General features: G+C 34.1%; 1 protein-coding gene across 1 annotated transcript in view; it reads left to right on the top strand.

Moving 5' to 3' along the window:
- The window catches only part of POLQ (DNA polymerase theta), a 103,832-nt gene that overhangs the window by 23,592 nt on the left and 60,349 nt on the right, over positions 1 to 19,891 (top strand). The window contains 3 exon segments of the mRNA XM_074301346.1: positions 11,237 to 11,379; positions 12,010 to 12,226; positions 13,336 to 13,478. Coding sequence (XP_074157447.1) covers positions 11,237 to 11,379; positions 12,010 to 12,226; positions 13,336 to 13,478 — 503 coding nt within the window.

Genomic DNA, 19,891 nt, shown 5'->3' with positions numbered 1-19,891 from the left:
GTAACATCAGCTGCCATCATGCCCCAAGTCTTTTTTGCCTGGGGCCCTGGACCTGGGCTCCTCATCCCATTTCCTTGTGTCAATCTACATTCGGAGGCCCAGTGGAGGCCCTTGTGACATTTTGGACATGGAGTTTTAGGTCTTCTCTCACCCTGTCTTCTCACTGTATCTCCATATCTACAGTGAGCTCTTAGATGTCCAATTTTTCCACATTGAAAACATCGCCGAGTTTCTCTAGAAATCCCTTGCCAGGAGGGACCCTGCCTTTCCACATTCATCATAGTCCGGGTGTAAAAAGCATTTGTTCCCACTGTAGCACAGCGTCTTATGATCTCCTCTAAAGCAGCATCTTTGTCTAATCCCCATATAATTCTTTTGCAAATCTCATTGGCATTTTCCTTAGCCAGATGTCTGGTCATTATTTCTGTAGCTGAATTTTCTCCAATAGTTCTTTTGACAGCAGTTTGCAAACGTCCCACAAAATCTGCAAAAGGTTCATTGGGACCTTGCTGTATTTTAGTGAAAGCCTCTCCACGATCTTTCTGTCCAGGAAGGACACCCCAAGCTTTTATTGCAGCCTTAGCAATTTGTTCATATATTGTCATGGTATAATTAATCTGTTCCGAATTCTCTCCATATTGACCTTCACCAGCTAAGTGCTCAAAAGTGAATTGTGTGTTAACTCCTATTTCCAAATTGCATCTGACTTGAATTTTACATAATTCATGAAATTCCGCAAGCCATAATAAATTTTCTCCAGGTTCCAGACATGTCCTTGCTATGGATTTCCAATCATTTGGGGTTAGGACTTCATAAGACAAACCATCTAGTAACATTTTGACATAAGCTGATGTAGCCCCATAAAGGGTACAACCTTTTTTCAAATCCTTAATTGTATTCAAATCTAAAGGTGCATATCTTCTCCTTTTTTTACCTACAGAGTCAGTATTTTCAATCACAGGATATGCATGTATAAAATCACTTATATCCTGTCCTTCTCTCTTAGCTTTAACCAATGCTTTTTCTAATCTTGTCATAGGCTTAGGCTTCTTCACAGGCAATTCTGTTTGTGTTTCTGCCTCTTCCCCTCTTTCTTCCTCCATCTCTGAAGGTGGGGTTGATGTGGGCCTGTCAATAATCTGTTCTCTAGGCAGGGTTGAAGCTTCTTCAAGAGAATCATACCATAATTCCTCATTTAAATCCTCTTGCTCTAGGGAAAGATCTTGATCTTTCCTTTTTTCCTCACACTTCCTCCTCTGTTCATTTTTAGAACTTTTCCTTCTCCTACAACTTGCTTGATAGTTTAAGGCTAATTGAACTATGTTGTAGATATAAAATACTTCTGCAGAAATTGAACGAGGCCCATTTTTTGCTTGAAATTCTTTCATTTCATATCCCACTAGCTTCCATTTATCTACATCTATCTTTTCTTCCTCTAAGAACCAAGGGGATGTGCGTCTTAATGCAGCCAAGAGTTTAGCAATCTGTACCCAGGTTACAAGTAAACTCTGCTCCTCAATTATCTTGATTATACTCTCTATAGTACCACTCCTGAATGGAGCTGAGGTTGCTTCTGGGGCTGGGGTTGAGTCGGCTGAGGTCCAGGGATTGAATATAGCTAACATCTGCCCCATTTCAGCTATAAGAGATTCCTGGTTTAGCCCTTAACAAGTTAAGTTCCTTATTTATCTATTAGCACGCTCACTTAATCTTTAACAAAGTTTCCTCGTTACTCACGGTTCTGGGTCAGAGAGACTGAGATCTAGATCGGAAGCTTTTCCACTGGAATCAGGACTGTGTCTGTCCCTGTTCGGGCGCCAAATTGCGAAGGTCTGGTCTAGCTCCTCTTGTCAGGATAAGTAAAAGTCCTTGCCCCACGTTGGGCGCCAAATGTAGCGAGCTGTCGTCTCCAGAAGCTGTTGGATCGCTCTCTGGGAAGAGATCTGCTGTGTCTACTAAAATCTCTCCGACAGATTCTTCTTCCTGTAACGAACCGTTGTCTCCAGGCAGTTGCCGTTAACTCTTGTCCAAAGAAGTGACTTCCCTTCCTGCAGAGAGCCCCGTCAAGCCTGATGCAATGCAGAGTCTTTCTCTTGAATCCTGGCTCTGAATCTCCTCCAGCTCTTATCCTTCTCCAGGCCGATCTGCCCTCTGCGCCCAATGCTGTCTCTTTTTATCCTCCCAGAGAATGGGCGTGGGACAATGCAAGGACTTCTGGGAAGAACCACCCCAGCCAATGAGCTTGCCCCCTCTATCAAGTCAACCTGAGTTCTCACCTTGTAACCGTCCAGAAAACCTGAGTTCTCACCCAGTAATCCTAACACTTCTTGAAATATCATATCTAAGTTTTTGCTTAGACATGATTTTCAGGAATTTCTGAATTATTTCTTCTTGATCTATTTTGAAGGTCAATTTTTGATAGTAGATACCACACATACACATTTTTCAAATTATTAAAGCCTTTTATTTACAAGATATATGCGTGGAAAATTTTTCAGTATTGACCCTTGCAAAATCCTCTTTTTTAACTTTTCCTCTCCTTCCCCCCACCCCCTCCCCTAGATGGCAAGCAGACCCATACATGTTAAATATGTTGAAGTATATGTTAAATACAATATGTGTATACATGTCCATACAGTTATTTTGCTGTGCAAGAAAAATCAGACTTAGACATAAGGTAAAAATAACTTGAGAAGGAAATAAAAAATGCAAGTGGACAAAAATAGAGGGAATGGAAATGCTATATTGTGGTTCATATTCATTTCCCATAATTCTTTTGCTGGGTGTAGCTGGTTCTCTTCATTATTGAACAAATGGAACTGATTTGATTCTTCATTGTTGGAGAGGGCCTAGTCCATCAGAATTGATCATCATTTTATATTGTTGTTGAAGTATATAATATAAAATAAGTATATAATATATATAATATATATATATATATATATGTAGGTATATATATGTATATACATATACATATATGTATAATATATGTATTATATATATAATATATAATAATATATATATATATATATGTAGGTATATAATGATCTCCTGGTCCTGCTCATTTCACTCAGCATCAGTTCAACACACACATTTTTGCAATTTTACAATCTCTTGATTTTGTTCTAATGTTTTTTGTCTCTTTAAATCATTGAGTATTCTTTGTTCTAGTTTTGAAAGCTAGCATACTACTTGTGTAAGGTTTTATTCTTTCTGTTCTAAGTTTTTTTCCTTGTTTCTTTTTCTAGTTTTTTCTTCAAAATTCCTTATTTATTTTTTATCTTCTTTTTTTCCATTCACTGTTAGATGTTTTTGTGGTAGGATCACTTTTCCCCTTCGAGACTGGATGGAGGACCTTGTTGGTGCTTCCCTTTGCTTTTTTTGATTATTTCTTCATGTCATCCTTTAAAAATCTTGGGAGATTTTCTTGGGATGTTTGGCTTAACTATAACCTTTCACATCATCATTCTTTAACAGAAATCTTCCACTAGCAACATTCCATTGTACATCGCAATTTTACTATGATGCAATTTTTTGAAAGATGTAGTAAATACAAGACCACAGTGTTCTTATTGTTTGTTGATTATAAAAGAATATTTGATTTAGTAGAACATACTGTTCTAACAAAGTATCTACTTTAAAAAAAATTTACATTTTATTTTTGTCAGTCAGCAAAAATTTGCCTTCTTAACCTTTTACTCCAAGTCCATTTTTCCTAAACCCCATTATAAACCAATATAAATAAACAAATTTTCACATTGGCCATTTCAAAATTTATCCTGTTTTGCATTCTGAGGCCTTCATCTCTCTATTAGGAGGCTGGTAAAATATTTTTTCACTAGGCCCCTGGAATTGCTGTTGCTAATGAGAATTCTTGATTCTTTCAAACTTTGTCGTTACTGTTTTGTTGCCGTCGTATAAATGTTCTTCTGCTTCTGTTGACTTCATTTGACTTCAGAACATATAAACGCCATCATTTCTCATAGCATATAATAGTATTCCATCTCATTTACATACCACAATTTATTTATCCATTCTCCATTTTATAGGTACCTCCTCAGATTCTCGTTCTTTTCCACTTCAAAAGAGCTATAAATATTTTTTTATACAGCCTTAGACTTATTTTACTTAGGGCTAATCTACCCTCCCTCTGAATCCTCCTCCCCTTTTCTTTCCTTTTCCTTCAGTTTCCCTCATGAATGAGATGTACTTTGGTACCTACTTAGGGTGTGTGTGCATCCTGTTCAGATGAGAATGAATTTGAAATATCAGGTGAATCTCTCCTCCTCTTTGTTTTTTGTTTTTTTTTTTTAATTATTAATTTTATAATTATAACAATTTTTTTTGACCTCCTCTTTGTTTGTATAGCTTTTTGAGCCTCATGATTTTGTAAGATAATTTCCCCTATCTTTATTTTCTGTTAGATACATCTGTCATAATTTATTCAACTACCTCCTCTTTAGGGGGAACCTTCCCCTTAGTTTCTACTTATTTGCTATTACAAAAACAGACATTATATTTTTGTGTACATGGGTCCTTTTTCTTTTTTACAAAGCTCATTTGTTGTTTCAGTGGTGTCCAATTCTCTGTGACAAATTTGTGTTTTCTTGGCAAAGATATAGAAGTGATTCACTATTTCTTTCTCAAACTCATTTTACATACAAAATGCTGAGGCAATCAGGATTTAGTGATTTGTTCAGGGTCACACATTTAGTAAGTATCTAAGGTCCGATTTGAGCTCTGGAAGATAAGTCTTTATGACAAAGAAAAACAGTTAAGGAAAACTGTTACAGATGTAACAGTTTATGCAAAATTTTGTATCAATAGCCCATCAAACTTTCACTTAAAGGAGCTCAGTATATTTTTTTCTCATAGATTCTCCAGAGTCACTGTTACTTATGTGTACTTGAGTTCTGATATTTTTTCGCAATGCTTTCATTGCTTATATTATTGTGGTCATCATATATTCTCTTGGTTCTGCTTTCTTTACTATGAATTAGTTCATATAAGTTTTCTTGTGCTTCTTTGCTAAGAATATATTATATGTCAGTTGTGCTTATTTTTCCATAACCTCTCCATTATTCCATGTTTTATCATCTTCTCATTTGATGAGGATGAGGTGAAATCAGCGCTGGGGTAACATTCTCTTCTGATTTGTGACATGGAGTTTTAAAAATTGTTAATCATAATTTTCTTTAAAATGTTTGTATTTTTTGACCACTTAGATATTGAAGTGACTTTTAGAAATAATGCTTGTATCAATTCCATATATATCTTCAGTTACTTTAGTCAGAGATATTTCATAAACATTACCTACTTGACAACCTTTTTTTCTGTATTGATGGGGGGAAAACCCCCAAAAATTTAGGAGCAAAATGAATTTATTGTTTGTTCTGTCACACTGATAGGTCAAAAAAAGATAACATGACAGAAGCACACCTTAGAAATATCCCATAAGCTTCTATTTTTTTTTCTTACATATTTGTTTGCCTCTAAGACTATATTACTAAGAGTATTCTATTTCAGTTAACCACTGCATAAAGACCTTAAAAAACTGAAAAAGTAGTTTTCTTTAGGGCTAATACAATAATTAACTTAGATTTTAGATGTTAGCACATATCTTAAATTAGGCTTTCAAGATCATTTCATATAATAATAAGGATCACAAAAGTCTTTTCTCTGGTTTTTCTTTTAGCTCTTAAATTCTACTGAACATCATTATGTTCGTGTGAGAGAGAATTAATGTTTGTCACACTTTCCATGGAACCTGCCCTTTTTACCCCATTAAAAAATTGAGACATTTGCCTTTCTCCAGTTTTTTGGAACCACTCTTATTTGCTATGATTTTCTCAACATCATTTCTGATGACTCTAAGATATATCTGAAATTCCTTAATATGCTGGAATATGATTTATCTGTACCTGCAGCAGGTTAGGTATTCTCTTACCATCTGTTCATCATTTTGAAAACTATTTTCCTTGTTTGTGTGAATGTGAGTGTGTGTGTGTGTGTGTGTGTGTATGTGTATGTTGCGAGAGAGTTCAGTTACACTTTCATCTGAGGTCCGATTTATAATATTATAATATCATTAACATTATATTGCCACCTACAACCAATGAACCTGTTGAAGGACTAGTTCTTTTCTTTCTTTGATATTTGGAACTCCAGGGTGACATGGTCACTTCTTTCCAGTGTCTCTCCAATTTTCATATTGTCAAGTGGCTATTTTTATTGGTGAGTGTTGAGTACTATTTGGATATAATTTCCTTGTGAGTAAGGATTAATTCATTTTATTTGTATTTTGAGCAGTTAGTATGGTAACTGGCATATAGTGCCTATACCATAAAAGCTTGTGTGTTGATTGATTGAAGTTCAGATCTATAACACTTCCTCCAGCTGCAATCTTCCTTTTCCTATTCTGTTGAGGGAAAACATGTGCCTGCACAAATAAATGCAGTCTTTTTATTGCAATCTTCTACTCTTTGGATTTTAGTTTCTGTTGTCAATAACAGTATTCTCTAAATGAATTCTTAAGAAACTATTTTCAGAAATCCCCAGATAATTTCAATAAATTCCTAAAATTGCAATAGTGAATAGACTTTTGCTCCAGGGGAAAGAGGAAATGGGGAAGAAGTTTTCTTAGGGTTCTTGCTTAGTTTGAGGCTATGTAGCTTTATTTATAGTATTCTAATAAAAGTCAGTATTAAATCCAATTCCTGTTAGAGCCATCTCTTGATTTTTTTGGGAATGCATCTTTTGTTTTGTTCAGGAGGCTGACTGGTTGACTTATGCTTATACTCCAAGGAGGCTAAAGTTCCATGTTGAACAAGTTTTTAAGAAGTTATTTCTTTTTTTAAAATTTTTTATTAATTTTTATAATTATAACATTTTCTTTGACAGTACATATGCATAGGTAATTTTTTTTTTTTTTTTTTTTTTTTTTTTTTTTTTTTTTTTTTTTTTTACAACATTATCCCTTGTACTCCCTTCTGTTCTGAGTTTTTCCCCTCTTTCCCTCCACTCCCTCCCCTAGATGGCAGGCATTCCCACACATATTAAATATCTTATAGTATATCCTAGGTACAATATATATGTGCAGAACCGAATTTTGTTGTTGTTGTTGCAAAGGAAGGATTGTATTTGGAAGGTAAAAATAATCTGGGAAGAGAAACAAAACAAAACAAAACAAAACAGTGCTCTCAGTTTACACTCATTTCCCAGTGTTCCTTTTCTGGATGTAGCTGATTCTGTCCCTCATTGATCAATTGGAATTGGATTAGCTCTTCTCTATGTTGAAGATATCCACTTCCATCAGAATACATCCTCATACAGTATCATTGTTGAAGTGTATAATGATCCCCTACTTCTGCTCGTTTCACTCAGCATCAGTTGATGTAAGTCTTAAGAAGTTATTTCAATTAGGAAGTCATTTCATAGAATCTACATTGTATTTTGCATTTTAATCATATTTCTTTGGGATTTTTTTAGGAGTGTTTGAACAGAGTGCAGAAATGTGAAAGCATAGTCAGAGAATACTGTTTGGGAATATAATCCTGAGTCTCATTTTTTTTCTGAATCTGCTAGTGTTGACATTGGAAGAACAGAGGTATGCTGCCAAATTTACTTGAACTGGAGATTCAGTGTTCAGGCTGAGGTGAAGAATGAGTACAGTGTGGCTCCAAGGTTCTGTCTTTTACATGATTAACTAGTGACAACCATTCCATAATAAATTAAGATGTTTGTCCTGAATGGAGCTCTTAGCATATTAAATTGTAGGCTAAAGAAGTACGTGTGTGAAATATTCTAGAATCTTTGAGCAGTGTACTGCTATTAGCCACCATACCAGCTGATCTGTTGACAGTGAATAAGAAGCTTATGGGAAATTCTGGCAGGAGTTGAATAAGAGGGGAAAAGTTACATTGGTTGTTTTATAGAATGGTGGAATGACGTGTAGAAGCAAAATGTTTTTATCTGTATAATATACTATTATCCAAACTTGATCAACGTGCTATGGAAAGTAGATCTGCTGGCAAGAATATTGACCTATAGAAATTCTTTCATTATTAACTCCTTATCTAGGAGAATTACATCCATAGAATTGGTATAATAAATATTTTGGATAGAAGGTTGTAGGTATCAACATGAATGAATGAAAATGGATAGGAAGGTGTTTATTCAATACTTACATTCCAAATATTAGGCTAATCATTTAGGATATATAGAGAGAAATTGGCAGTTAGTTCTCTGAAGGAGCTCATTCACCAATTTAGGGCAACAGTACATAAAGGAAAATTCTAGCTAATGAAAAGACCTAGAAGGCCTAAGGGAGCTATAGATTGGCACAGCTCAGGAGTATCTAGGTTATATAAAGAAGTCATGGGTCAGGGCCAGATTGTGTATCTGGGAGGACCCTAGGAGACAGTGTCAGAGCATGTGGTGAAGTATGGTGTTCCTCAGTATCACTGCAAAGAGTAGTTAGTGAGTCCCCATTTAAGCCATATGAACAGTCAAACAGTTGGAGAAGCAAGGGTGTCCCTGCTAATGGTGAGAAGGACAAGCTGATCTTTTGACATATCTAGACATTTAATAACATTTTCATTGAGCATATAACCCTCATTGTAACTTATTGAATTAATAAATAATTTTTGGAGAACCTGCTATGAATCAGACATGTGGTAGGTGTTGGTAATATAGAAATGGAGTGCTTCATGGATACTGCTTCATATCTCTGATTGGCTGGGAATAATGATAGGAAAAAAAATAATGATAAATATTGAAGGGAATGTGGGAAAACTGAGACATTAATGCATTGTTGGTGGAGTTGTAAAATGATCCAACCATTTTGGAGAGCAATTTGGAAATATGTCCAAAGGGCTATATAAATTTGTGTATATCCTTTGGTCCAGCAGACCTCCACTAGGTCTGTATCCCAAAAAGATCATGTTGCAAAAATGTTTGTAGCAGCCCTTTTTGTAATGGCAAAGAACTGGAAACTGTGTGGATGCCCATCAGTTGAGGGATAATATGTGAAGGCAATGTAATGTTATTGTTGTATAAGAAATGATGAGCAGGCTAATATCAGAAAAGCCTGGAGAGACTTTCATGAACTGATACTGAGAAGTGAGCTGAACTAAGAAAATATTGTATACAGTAACAAGAAGATTATGTGATGATCCACTAGGATGGACATGGCTCTTTTCAACATTGCAGTGATTCAAGGCAATTCTAATAGACTTGGGGTATAAAGAGTTGTCTGCATCCAGAGAGAAAATTATGGAGACTGAGTGTAGATCAAAGCACAGTATTTTCACCTTTTTTAAAGTTGTTTGTTATTGTTTGTTATTTGTTTGCTTGTTTTTCTTTCTTTCTTTCTTTCTTTCTTTCTTTCTTTCTTTCTTTCTTTCTTTCTTTCTTTCTTTCTTTCTTTCTTTCTTTCTTTCTTTCTTTCTTTCTTTCTTTCTTTCTTTCTTTCTTTCTTTCTTTCTTTCTTTCTTTCTTTCTTTCTTTCTTTCTTTCTTTCTTTCTTTCTTTCTTTCTTTCTTTCTTTCTTTCTTTCTTTCTTTCTTTCGTGCCTTGGTTTGCTTGCTGTCTGAGGAATGGGGAAAAGGGGACGGAGAAAAATTTGGAATCTGAGGTTTTGCAAAGGTGAATGTTGAAAACTGTCTTTGCATGTATTTGGAAAAATAAAATGCTATGGGGGAAAAAGAGAAATGGAAGTGAAACAGCCTTTTTCCTTAAGGATCTGACATTCTCTCAGTGCAGACCCAACCTTAAAATAGATTCAAGGTAATTTTGTGTGTGTGTGTGTGTGTGTGTGTGTGTGTGTGTGTGTGTGTGTGTGTGTGTGTATGAGAAGATGTTAGCAGTTTGAGTAGGGTCAGGAAAGACTTCATTTTGAAGGTGGTTCAAGTTGAGTTTTGAAGGAAGCTAGGAATTCTAGGAGATAGGTGAGGAGTGGTTATATTGTTATAGTGGGTGATGGCTAGTGGAGAGATGCAGGGGCATGAAGTAAAGTGTGGGAGGAACAGCAGAAAGGTCTGTTTGCATGAAGGAGAGTAATATTTAATAATAAGAGTTTAGAGCTCACTTATAACTCAACTTTGCAAAGTCTTTGCATATATCATGATTTTTAACAATTTGGTGTGAGGTAGGTGCTTTTCTTTCTGTAGATGAAAAATAAGCATTGACAAAATGACAGACAACTTGGGTATTACAGGCTAAATCCACTTCTCTCCTACGTGCTGTCTAGCTCACTCGAATAAGACTGGAGAAGTAGTTTGGGGCCTCATTTTGAAAGGTATTAAATCCCAAGCTGAAGAAGTCATATTTGCTTCTAGAGGTAATAGGGAGCTAATGTGAATAGGGAAGTGACATGGTCAGATCTACATTTTGGTAAAGTACCTTGACAATAATTTGGGGATGGACTGGAGTGAGAAGAGGCTTGAGGCAGAAGGAGTAATTAAGAGCCAATGCAGTGGTTTCCATGAGAGATTGAAAAGGTGTGAATTAGGGTTGTGGCTATGTGTGAATGAAAAGGACAAATTTTAGAGCTCTGAATGTAGAAATAACAAGAGTTGTCATGGGATTTATGGGGGGAGATTGGGGAGTATAGCAGTGAGGTTATGAATCCGGGTCACTAGGTGAATAATGGTTACCTTCAACAAATCAGGAGACTTGGGAGAGAGGCAGAAAGCTTAAAGAGATGGGCATGAGATGGGTCCAATACATGCGGTTTGAAATGTCCGCTGGGCTGGGGGTGGCTGGGTAGGAAGACCAGAGATGAACAGAGAGAAAAACGTGGGAATCCTCTGCCCTAGAAATGATACTTAAAGCCATGGGAGCTGCTGAGAAGAGTATAAATGACATTATTCCTAAAATATGACTAGAGAGAAGAGAGGATCTGGGGATAGATATAACAGTCAGAGGGGACACTGGAGGCAGAGCATGAGAGGCTGGGCTTGGAGAAGGTGCTGATCCCAGCGGAGGAGCCAGAGTTAGTCCTGAGGCTGAAGGGCTTAGTTTGGGCAAGAACAGTAGAAGGTGGTGGAAGAGATGAGGATCATCTTTGGCGGCCTCAGGCTTTAGTGGAGTGGGAGAGGTGGCAGAAAAGCCTCTGTAGAGAATATGAGAAAGGGAGCTAATAGTATTGGATTAAATAATAAAGAGCAAATGAAAATTTGAATTGACTTATAGAAATAAGAGCAGGATCTGACACAATTGTATTATTTGTTTGTAGGTGAAAGTATCTTAGTTTGCAAGAAGATGGAGAAATCAAAAGGCATTGCTCTACTTCAGGGGTCCCTCAAACCTGTGTGTAGCAGTCTGCAAAGAAGGGAGGGAGGAGAGAGAACATCCAGTATGATAAGAGCCATTCTAGAGGTAAAGGCCAACGGGCCAGAATGCCACTTTTTCCTTTGCCTGATAGTGAAGAAAAAAAAAGTTCAAGTCATTTTAATTTGTGTAGGAAAAATATAGATGGACTTTTCAGTTATTTAGATCTTTGGATAGCTCTCTTCTAAAGCTTACCTTAGCTAGTGTTGTATTTATCTGTGTTTCTAATTTAATTGTTATAAAAATTAATACAACATGGCTCCCAAAATACTGAATAATCTAGTGAGCCTCATCTATGAATTAATATCTTTTGTTACATTAATGATTAGATTAGATAAGCATTCAAAAACCATGAATTATAAATTTCAAAAGGAAATGAGAGAGTTAATTTTATTAGTTTAAAATTTAGGACAGCAGTTCTAAATTTAATGTTTTGCTAATACCAGAATTTATAAGCTCTCTAATTCAGATGGTTTTCATCTATTTTTGAATAGGAAAAAAAGAACCAGCTAATTATTTGCTTTAAAATTTTTTCAAATAGTCAGAATGAGAATGATGCTGCTAGTTTTGACAACTAGGTTCTGAAGAATTTTTGACAAAATGAACTTGTTTAACATGTTTTTGTCCATTATTTTATTTTTACTTTATGTTATAGTTTTCCATTTTCCCACTCATTAGATAATAGTTGGTGGAGTTGCTAATACACCAGAAGACGTCCACACTTACGCTTCTTGTACTTTTTTGGCTGCAAGTCTGAAAATGGAAAAACAGAAAAGTTTGAAAGGGGACAAACAGAAAATGCCGCAGGAACAACATGGAGCGATTGAAGACTGTGTAATGTGGCTGCTAGAGAATGAATTCATTCAGATTTCAGAAGCTAATGATGGAATAAAAAGTAAAAATTGCACTTCCATTTTAATCTCCTTACTTATCTTCTCCATTGTTACTTAGAAATTAAACCTCTGAAAATAAATGGAAATTAGATTGTCAAGAGACGAAGACATCAAATAGGAAAATCATTTAATTAAAGTTTATGGTTTCTGGACAATGAAAAAAGTTTTTTTTTCCCCCCTGTGACAGTGAAAAGTCAAGCCTTTACTCATTTGTTTTGTTTTGTTTTCTTTATATATTAGTAACTGGCAATTTTCTGTCCCATTGCTGAATTTTATATACTTTTCTTAGAGAAACACACACAAGAGAAAAGCAAATATTTTTAATGGAAGACTAAAAAATCATTATGAAGGCAGGTGATGTAATCAGGAGGTTATATTCTGTGGCTTATCACTATCCATATTATTCTAGTGTGTTCATTTGTCTTTGTATAACACAAACAGTTCCCATTAATCCACTGAGAATTTGAGGTGGCTCAGGACTAACTAGCTTCCTTTGGAATCTTGCTGGAGAAGAGTCAGCAATAGAAACCATTTGCAGGCTTAATTGTTGCTTTTCCTAATCAGAAAAGCTAGGGAAGTAAAAATAAAGATAACCAGGAGGTATATTTTAGATTTTGAGGATTATAAACTCTCAGATTTGAAAAAGAACTGGATATTAGCTGGAAAATGTGTTTGCAATTTGAATATAACTAATTACTTTCTGAGCTTTTTCTTTTCTTTAAGAATTCATGTAAACTGAGGTATCTCATGTAAATTGATCTGTGCTGATTTAACACTTTGTGGACAGTTTAGTACATTTAGTATGTTTCAGTTTGGGCCTTTTCTTTTCTTGCCAAAAAAAGTCTTGGTTGATAATTACTTGTTAATTCTTTGTTTAATGTTAATATTTTTCACATCAACTTGTGACTCCATGAATATTTGAATTTTTGCTCAAAATAGTACAAAGGCTGGACAAATATTCACTTGACAAGAAGGTATGGTTTCCAAAAATGGAAGAAAAAAGCCAATTTAATTCTGTTAGAATCTACAAAATATGCTTATGATTTTTTGAATTTTTTGCAGAACGAGAAGATGTTTCACCTTTTGAATTTAATATTTGCTTTTCTTTTAGAAAAAGTATATCATCCTACTCACCTAGGTTCAGCCACTCTTTCTTCATCTCTTTCTCCTACTGAGGCCCTGGATATATTTGCTGACCTCCAGAGAGCTATGAAAGGCTTTGTTTTAGAGAATGACCTGCATATTGTCTATCTGGTAGGTTTTTGTTTTCATTTCTTAATCCTTAAATATATTTGCAGAAAAAAATATGTACATACATATTGTCTGTGTATACATACTTGCATTCACACATGCACACAGTCCCTTCCCCCCTTCCTTTTCCATGTTTCCAGACAGGGAGTTCCTTGACAGTATTCTTTATGTGCCAGTTCTTTTTTTGAAAGGAAAGAAAGACTTTTTGGTCACTGTTATGTAGGTCTACTCATTAGACTTCTCTTTCCTAAACTAAACAATAGCTGCTTTTATAATTTTTTATAGCTATAATATCTAAATAAGTTATCATTTTGTGAGTTTTTACAATTTTTTTTTACATCTTTCTAGGAATGATTTCCTTAGTAAAAGATTGAAATCTTGTAATGCTAACTGGACTAAGGAAGTAATCTTATGCTATCCTGTTTTTATGACAAGATTTTGTTCTGTTTCCCCTGAATGCATTCATGAATACATAGTATGTTGCATGCATTTTTAAGATATCACTGAATTTCTGATTTAGATTCTATTTTGTTTAAACAATTTTCAAAAGCCATACAAGTAGCAATATTATATTCAAATACTATATTGGAGTAAGGAAATAATCTTATGATGTAAATCCATTTTTGTAATGGGATTTTTTTCTATTTCCCCTGAATGTATTCATGAGTACATATTATGGCACATGCATTTTTATGATGCTGCTGAATTTCTGGTTTATATGTATCTTGTTTAAAAAAATTTGAAAGGCCATCCAGGTAGCAATACTATATTCAAATACTATTATGTTGGAAGACTATTACTAGCATATATATTCCAATAAAGTACTATAGAGGAGTCTGAGAAAGCCACATGTTCATTCTGTACTTTGTTTAAAGTGAATTTCCCCCAAATAGCCTATTTATGAACAATAATGATTTACTGCGGTTGTAAATGTTGTGTGCTGGGGTCTTAAAAGGTTATGGAAATATGGCAGGTCAGTGCAGTGATGCATAAGGAAAAAAATGTTGCTATCCTTATGTTTTAAAAAATTTATTCTTGAATATAATAAGAATAGAATAAAATTGAATTTATTTTTCACAGGTGTTTAGAAATGTGTTGGGTGTTTTGGTTTTAGTTCATTTTTAAAAGAGTATTTCCTGAGGGAATTGAAGTGCCATTGACATATAGGCTGATAGTTGATGAATGCAGTACTAAAATGGAAATATTTTTGAAATTTTGAGAGGTACATGTTGAAATGTTACTTACATCTCCATAATTTACATCCGTTGTTATTTAAAGATCTTTTTCATTCTAACACTAAAATATATGAAGTATCTAGCTCTGTCTTGTAGGTGCTGACCCGTGAAGACAGTTCCATCTCCTCCATAGAAGTTTCTTTTCTTTTACTTGCTTTTGTTATTGAATATTAACATTTACATATATAGTTGCCTAAGTAGCCTTTTGTGATAGTCCCCAGAAAGCCCACAAGATGGAGATGTTTCCTTATGGAAATAAAATGCTTTCATCTAGGAATAAAGTATCACAAAATGAGATTCTTTATTTTCTTCATTTCTCCATTTCAAAATAAGAAATGACATTTATTTTCCTCTTTGAAAATGGGAAAAATCTTAATTTTTTAAAAATGTCTGTTTATGAAACCCTATCTTAGGACTTTAAAAATCTATAGTTTCCTTTTGGGGAAAATTTACTCACCTATATCTTTGGAGTATTATCTGTACTTTTTCTTCTTTAAAACAAGTTCCACAGGGTTTTTAAAAACAAAGGTCTGAAGTATATAGTACTTTTTTTACTTGCCCTAAATAAATGTATTCAATTAATATTTAATGAATGAATTCATTTGATGGACTAAATGGCTATTTGCGTATACATTGGGAATACAAATTTAAACTTTAAAGGAGTTTAGCATCTAGAAGAATGAATAATTAGAATTGCATTTTTCAGCATTATAGTTAATTAAAAGTCTGGTTTGCCCTGCTTATGTGCTGCAATATGCTTTGACGTCATTGATGCTTTTCTGATCTTTCTTCTGAGACATTGGTTTTGACATCAGATAGGGATTTGTTTCTATTGGCTTATGGCAACTCGATTTCTCATTTTTCCCTGCTAGCAGTGGAATTTCCAGGTTCAATGGCCCATGATAATTTTAATTAGAACATTTAAAATTCCTTGGTAGTTATTTCTGAATCCCTTTAATTTTTTCTAAAACAAGGATGGAGATGTCTGTTTGTAGACTAGATAAAGCCTTTATGTCTATTCTTCTGCAATTACTGCACTAAGGATGCCAACCTGAATTTAATCTCCCATTGGGTTGTTGTAGTTATCAGTTAGTGGGTAAGTTTTTGATGACATCCTATAGTCTACTGCTGACTATTATATGTTTCCATTGTTATTAAGGTGACTTGAATTCTTAATTGTTTGGAAAACGTGGTATTCTCTGGCTTGAAGCCATACAATAAAAATCATTGGTAAGAACATTGGTATTAAAAATTGTTTCAGAGAGAAGATTGGAGTTATTAAAAGCACCATTCAATTTTCCAAAAGCAATCTAGCTTGTTCAGTTATCCATCAAAACTTTATTAATTGTGTCCCAGGCATTGTATTAACCACTGGAGTTGCAAAGGAAAAAAATGAAAGGCTTTATAAAGAAGATGAAACTTAATATGAATCCTGAAGAAAGAAGCAATGGATTCTTTGAGGTGAAGGTAAAGTAGGTAGTAAAGGGCTTTAAAAATAGAATATTTTATATTTGATCCTAAAGGCTGTAGGGAACAATTATTGGCTTTTGGGTATGGAAGTGACATGCTTGGACTTATGCTTCAGAAAAATGTCATTCATCAGCTATCTGGGAGATGGATTTAGGAGAGGAAAAATTTGAGGCAGAGAAACAAGTTAGGCTATTGTAATAGGCCAGATGAGGTGATGAAGACCTGAATTAGGGTAGTAACTTTATGAGTTAAGGAAAGGGGATGATATTAAAGATGTTACAGCAGTAGAACAATAGGACTTGATAACTCATTTGGGATGGAGAGTGAAAGTTGAGTATAGTATAGAAGTTGTTAACTTGGGTGACTAGAAAGATTGTGGTACCCTGAAGAGAAATAGATAGTTTGTTAAAGGAGTAGGTTTAGAAGAAGAAACAATGAACATGGTGAGTTTTAGATGTCCTTAGGACATCTATTTTGAAATGTCCTGTAGATTTATTTCTTCACCCTTTTACTACCAAATTCATAAAAAGGACTAGTTAAAGGGTAGAGAAATATAGAATATCTTTAGGGGTTGATAAAATGAAATGAAAGTTTCTTAAGGTGGGGACAGGAAAATAGACTTGAGTGCGTTTTTAGGTATCAGGGAAAAGAGAATGAGAAATCGGCTAAGTTGCCTAGTAGATAGAGTGCTGGAATTGGAGTAAGAAAGACCTGAATTCAGACCTTGCCTCATGCACTTAATTAGCCCTATGATCACTTAACCATTGGCTAGCTTCCCTGTCCTCATCTATAAAGCAAGGATAATATCATCACCATCTAGAGTTGTACTGAGATAATATATATAAAGCAATTTGCAAACCTTAAAATGAGAAATTTTTTTTATCATCTTATTTTCCTTTTCAAATTTGGGTCCAGTAAATTTCATCTTCATCTTCATCTTACATCTTCAGCATTTCAGATGTAAGTACTGTAGTAATGAGCAAGTTGTAAGAGATGTATCTCTCACAAATGTGTATCATAATCGTACTAACTGAATAATCAACATTCTTGACTAACTTGGTCTTTTCTGTGTGAATAGTGAGACTGAACAAATTTGAGTGATTATTCATGTTGTTTAAAAGACTCTGTATTTATTCCTGGTTGTGATACATTGAGTTTGATGCCTTCCACTCATGGGTACATTTGTAGGGTCTCACCATCCACAGGGTATCATGATGGTGACAGACACTTTTGGCAGGTACACATCTTCCTTTTGACATTACTTGATAGTAATAAACAAAGCATCACTGGACAAAGGTTATTTCTTTCAGAATGAGATGAATGAAAACCCCTTGAGATAGTTTCTGGCTATTCAATAATTTATGGTTTCCATTTTCTCCTGATAACCAAAGACACTAAGGGATACCTGAAGTGCCATAAATTCCTTCTGAAAGGGGACTCCCTTGACAACTGAAAATCAACCCTGATTGGCAGATATTTAATGAGATGATGGCCTAAAAGTCTTCAACTTTTCCTGTTGAGAACTTGACTTGATCATGCAATCAGCAATCTTAAAGCATCAGTGCAAGGGGACACCATCTCCAGCTGTACCTTAATATAGTTGATTTTCTCCTTCGTGAACTGGTTCCCCATCCTGGAAGAGGTTAAGGAAAGGAATTCCTTCCATTAGGTAAGGGCTTGCCTAGATTGAATTCTATATATGATCTAAACAGAATATTCTATTTATAATCTAAACAGAAATTACATCTCCTAGTTGGCTGATGAACATGAGTAGCATGTTCCTTGAGGGCTAGAAACCGTTTTATCAATCATCAGTGCCCTTCATAATCTGACTGACTGCAGGAGTTAGGCTTTTATAGCAAATGAAGAAAAAAGGGTGGATCACAATTAATAATTAGTTATTGACATAATAGTAAACAAAGTTAATTTCAAGATCTTTCAAGGAATGACATAATTTTTAAACAATGTCTTTAGATATTTTGTTGGAGGAGAGCCTTTTAAGCAATGTTGTCTGAACAGAATAGTTTTTAATTATCTAAAATTTTTTAATTAGTTAATAATTAGCAATTAATTAAATAAAATGAAATTAATTCAAAATTAAGAATTTTTGATTATTTTTAACAGTCATTGTATCATAATTATAATGAGATCTTTATAGTCTTAGCACCTTTTAGTCAATTTTGAACTATAAAGTTGTGGTCTATTATAGGATGGTTTTTGTAAAACACCTTTCTGATCTCATTATCAAAGATATCTCAATATGAGTATAGCTTGTTGTAAAGATTTTATGGAGATTAGTAAATAGCCACTATTATTTATGATTTCATGATTACTTTTTTTTTTGGTTGTAATATTTTATGGCCCATGTTTTTTTTTTTTTTTTTTTTTTTTTAGTAGCTTTTCTTTTAGACAGCTTGAAAATTGATGTCTTATCCTCAGAACTGTGTCACTTCCATCTCATCTTCCTTTCTGTACTTGTTTTGGTCTAGTTGCTTTATTTGCTTCCTATGAGTTATTAAACTTCTACTTGTAGGACTTTGCAACTGTGATGCTAGAATATAAATGTAACTAGAGAAAAGTTGTTACAGAAACTCGGACAGATTTTTTTTTTTAACCTATATTTGTCTATTGACTTCTTTTGAGTTTTATCAGTAAATATTTTCAGGATCTAGATTTCTTGTTATGGTGTTCTAAACTTTTATTTACTATTTCCTTCTGCTTTGTTAGACACCTCTGTTCAATCTTCTGCCATTGTCCTCAAACTGTGATTTCTCAGCTCTCTCTGATTCTTTTCTGGTAATGATTAATTTAGTCAGTTCTTAGTAAATGATCATAGCTTATATTAACTTAAATTCTTTTAATTCATTTCCATTTTTTTATCATCACTAATTTACTAAATGGGTAAGGTTAGAATACCATCAACTTCATATAGTACCTTTTATTCTTCTCTTTTGGTATATAGTCACCATTTACTCCTCATCTATTAGAGAAGATAATCAATGTGGGTAATACCATTCACGCAGATGCATAGTATAAGTTATCAAAGCTACCATAGCAGATCATCGATACAAAAACTTTATATAAGCATTGTAGTCAAATGCCATTCTAATTACAAAAGTTAACAGTACTTGGAGGTACATTTTATCTTTCAAAATACCAATGTTTGGAAATCTACCAAAGATTTATTTTTTATACATATACCATCTCACTATTATGCAGTACATGGTGTTTATTTTTTTCTTATAGATTATAGAATATTGGCTGCCTGCATTAAATACTTCTGTGGTAATTTTTTAAGACTAATTTTAGATATAAGCTTATTGAAATGGGATACTACATATATGCAAATTTATATGCATGATATCTTTCATAAGGAATTACTATATCCCTTGTAGTTCTTTCCTTCATCCCCTAACAAATTCAAATTATTTATATTTGGATTTGAAAGATATCTTTTTACCTAAAATTCTGGGAATTCACAATAGAAAAAACAGCACCACAACTTGATAATTAGTTATTGACATAATAGAAAACAAAATTAATTTCAAGATCTTTCAAGGAATGACATAATTTTTAAACAATGTCTTTAGATATTTTGTTGGAGGAGAGCCTTTTAAGCAATGTTGTCTGAACAGAATAGTTTTTAATTATCTAAAAATTCTACAGTTCTACAAAAATTAGAAACATTTTTGATTTCCTTTTTCTTCTCAT

The sequence above is a fragment of the Sminthopsis crassicaudata genome, chromosome 3 (genome assembly GCF_048593235.1).
Source record: "Sminthopsis crassicaudata isolate SCR6 chromosome 3, ASM4859323v1, whole genome shotgun sequence".
Lineage (NCBI taxonomy): Eukaryota > Metazoa > Chordata > Mammalia > Dasyuromorphia > Dasyuridae > Sminthopsis > Sminthopsis crassicaudata.
This window is presented reverse-complemented; position numbering and strand designations above follow the sequence as displayed.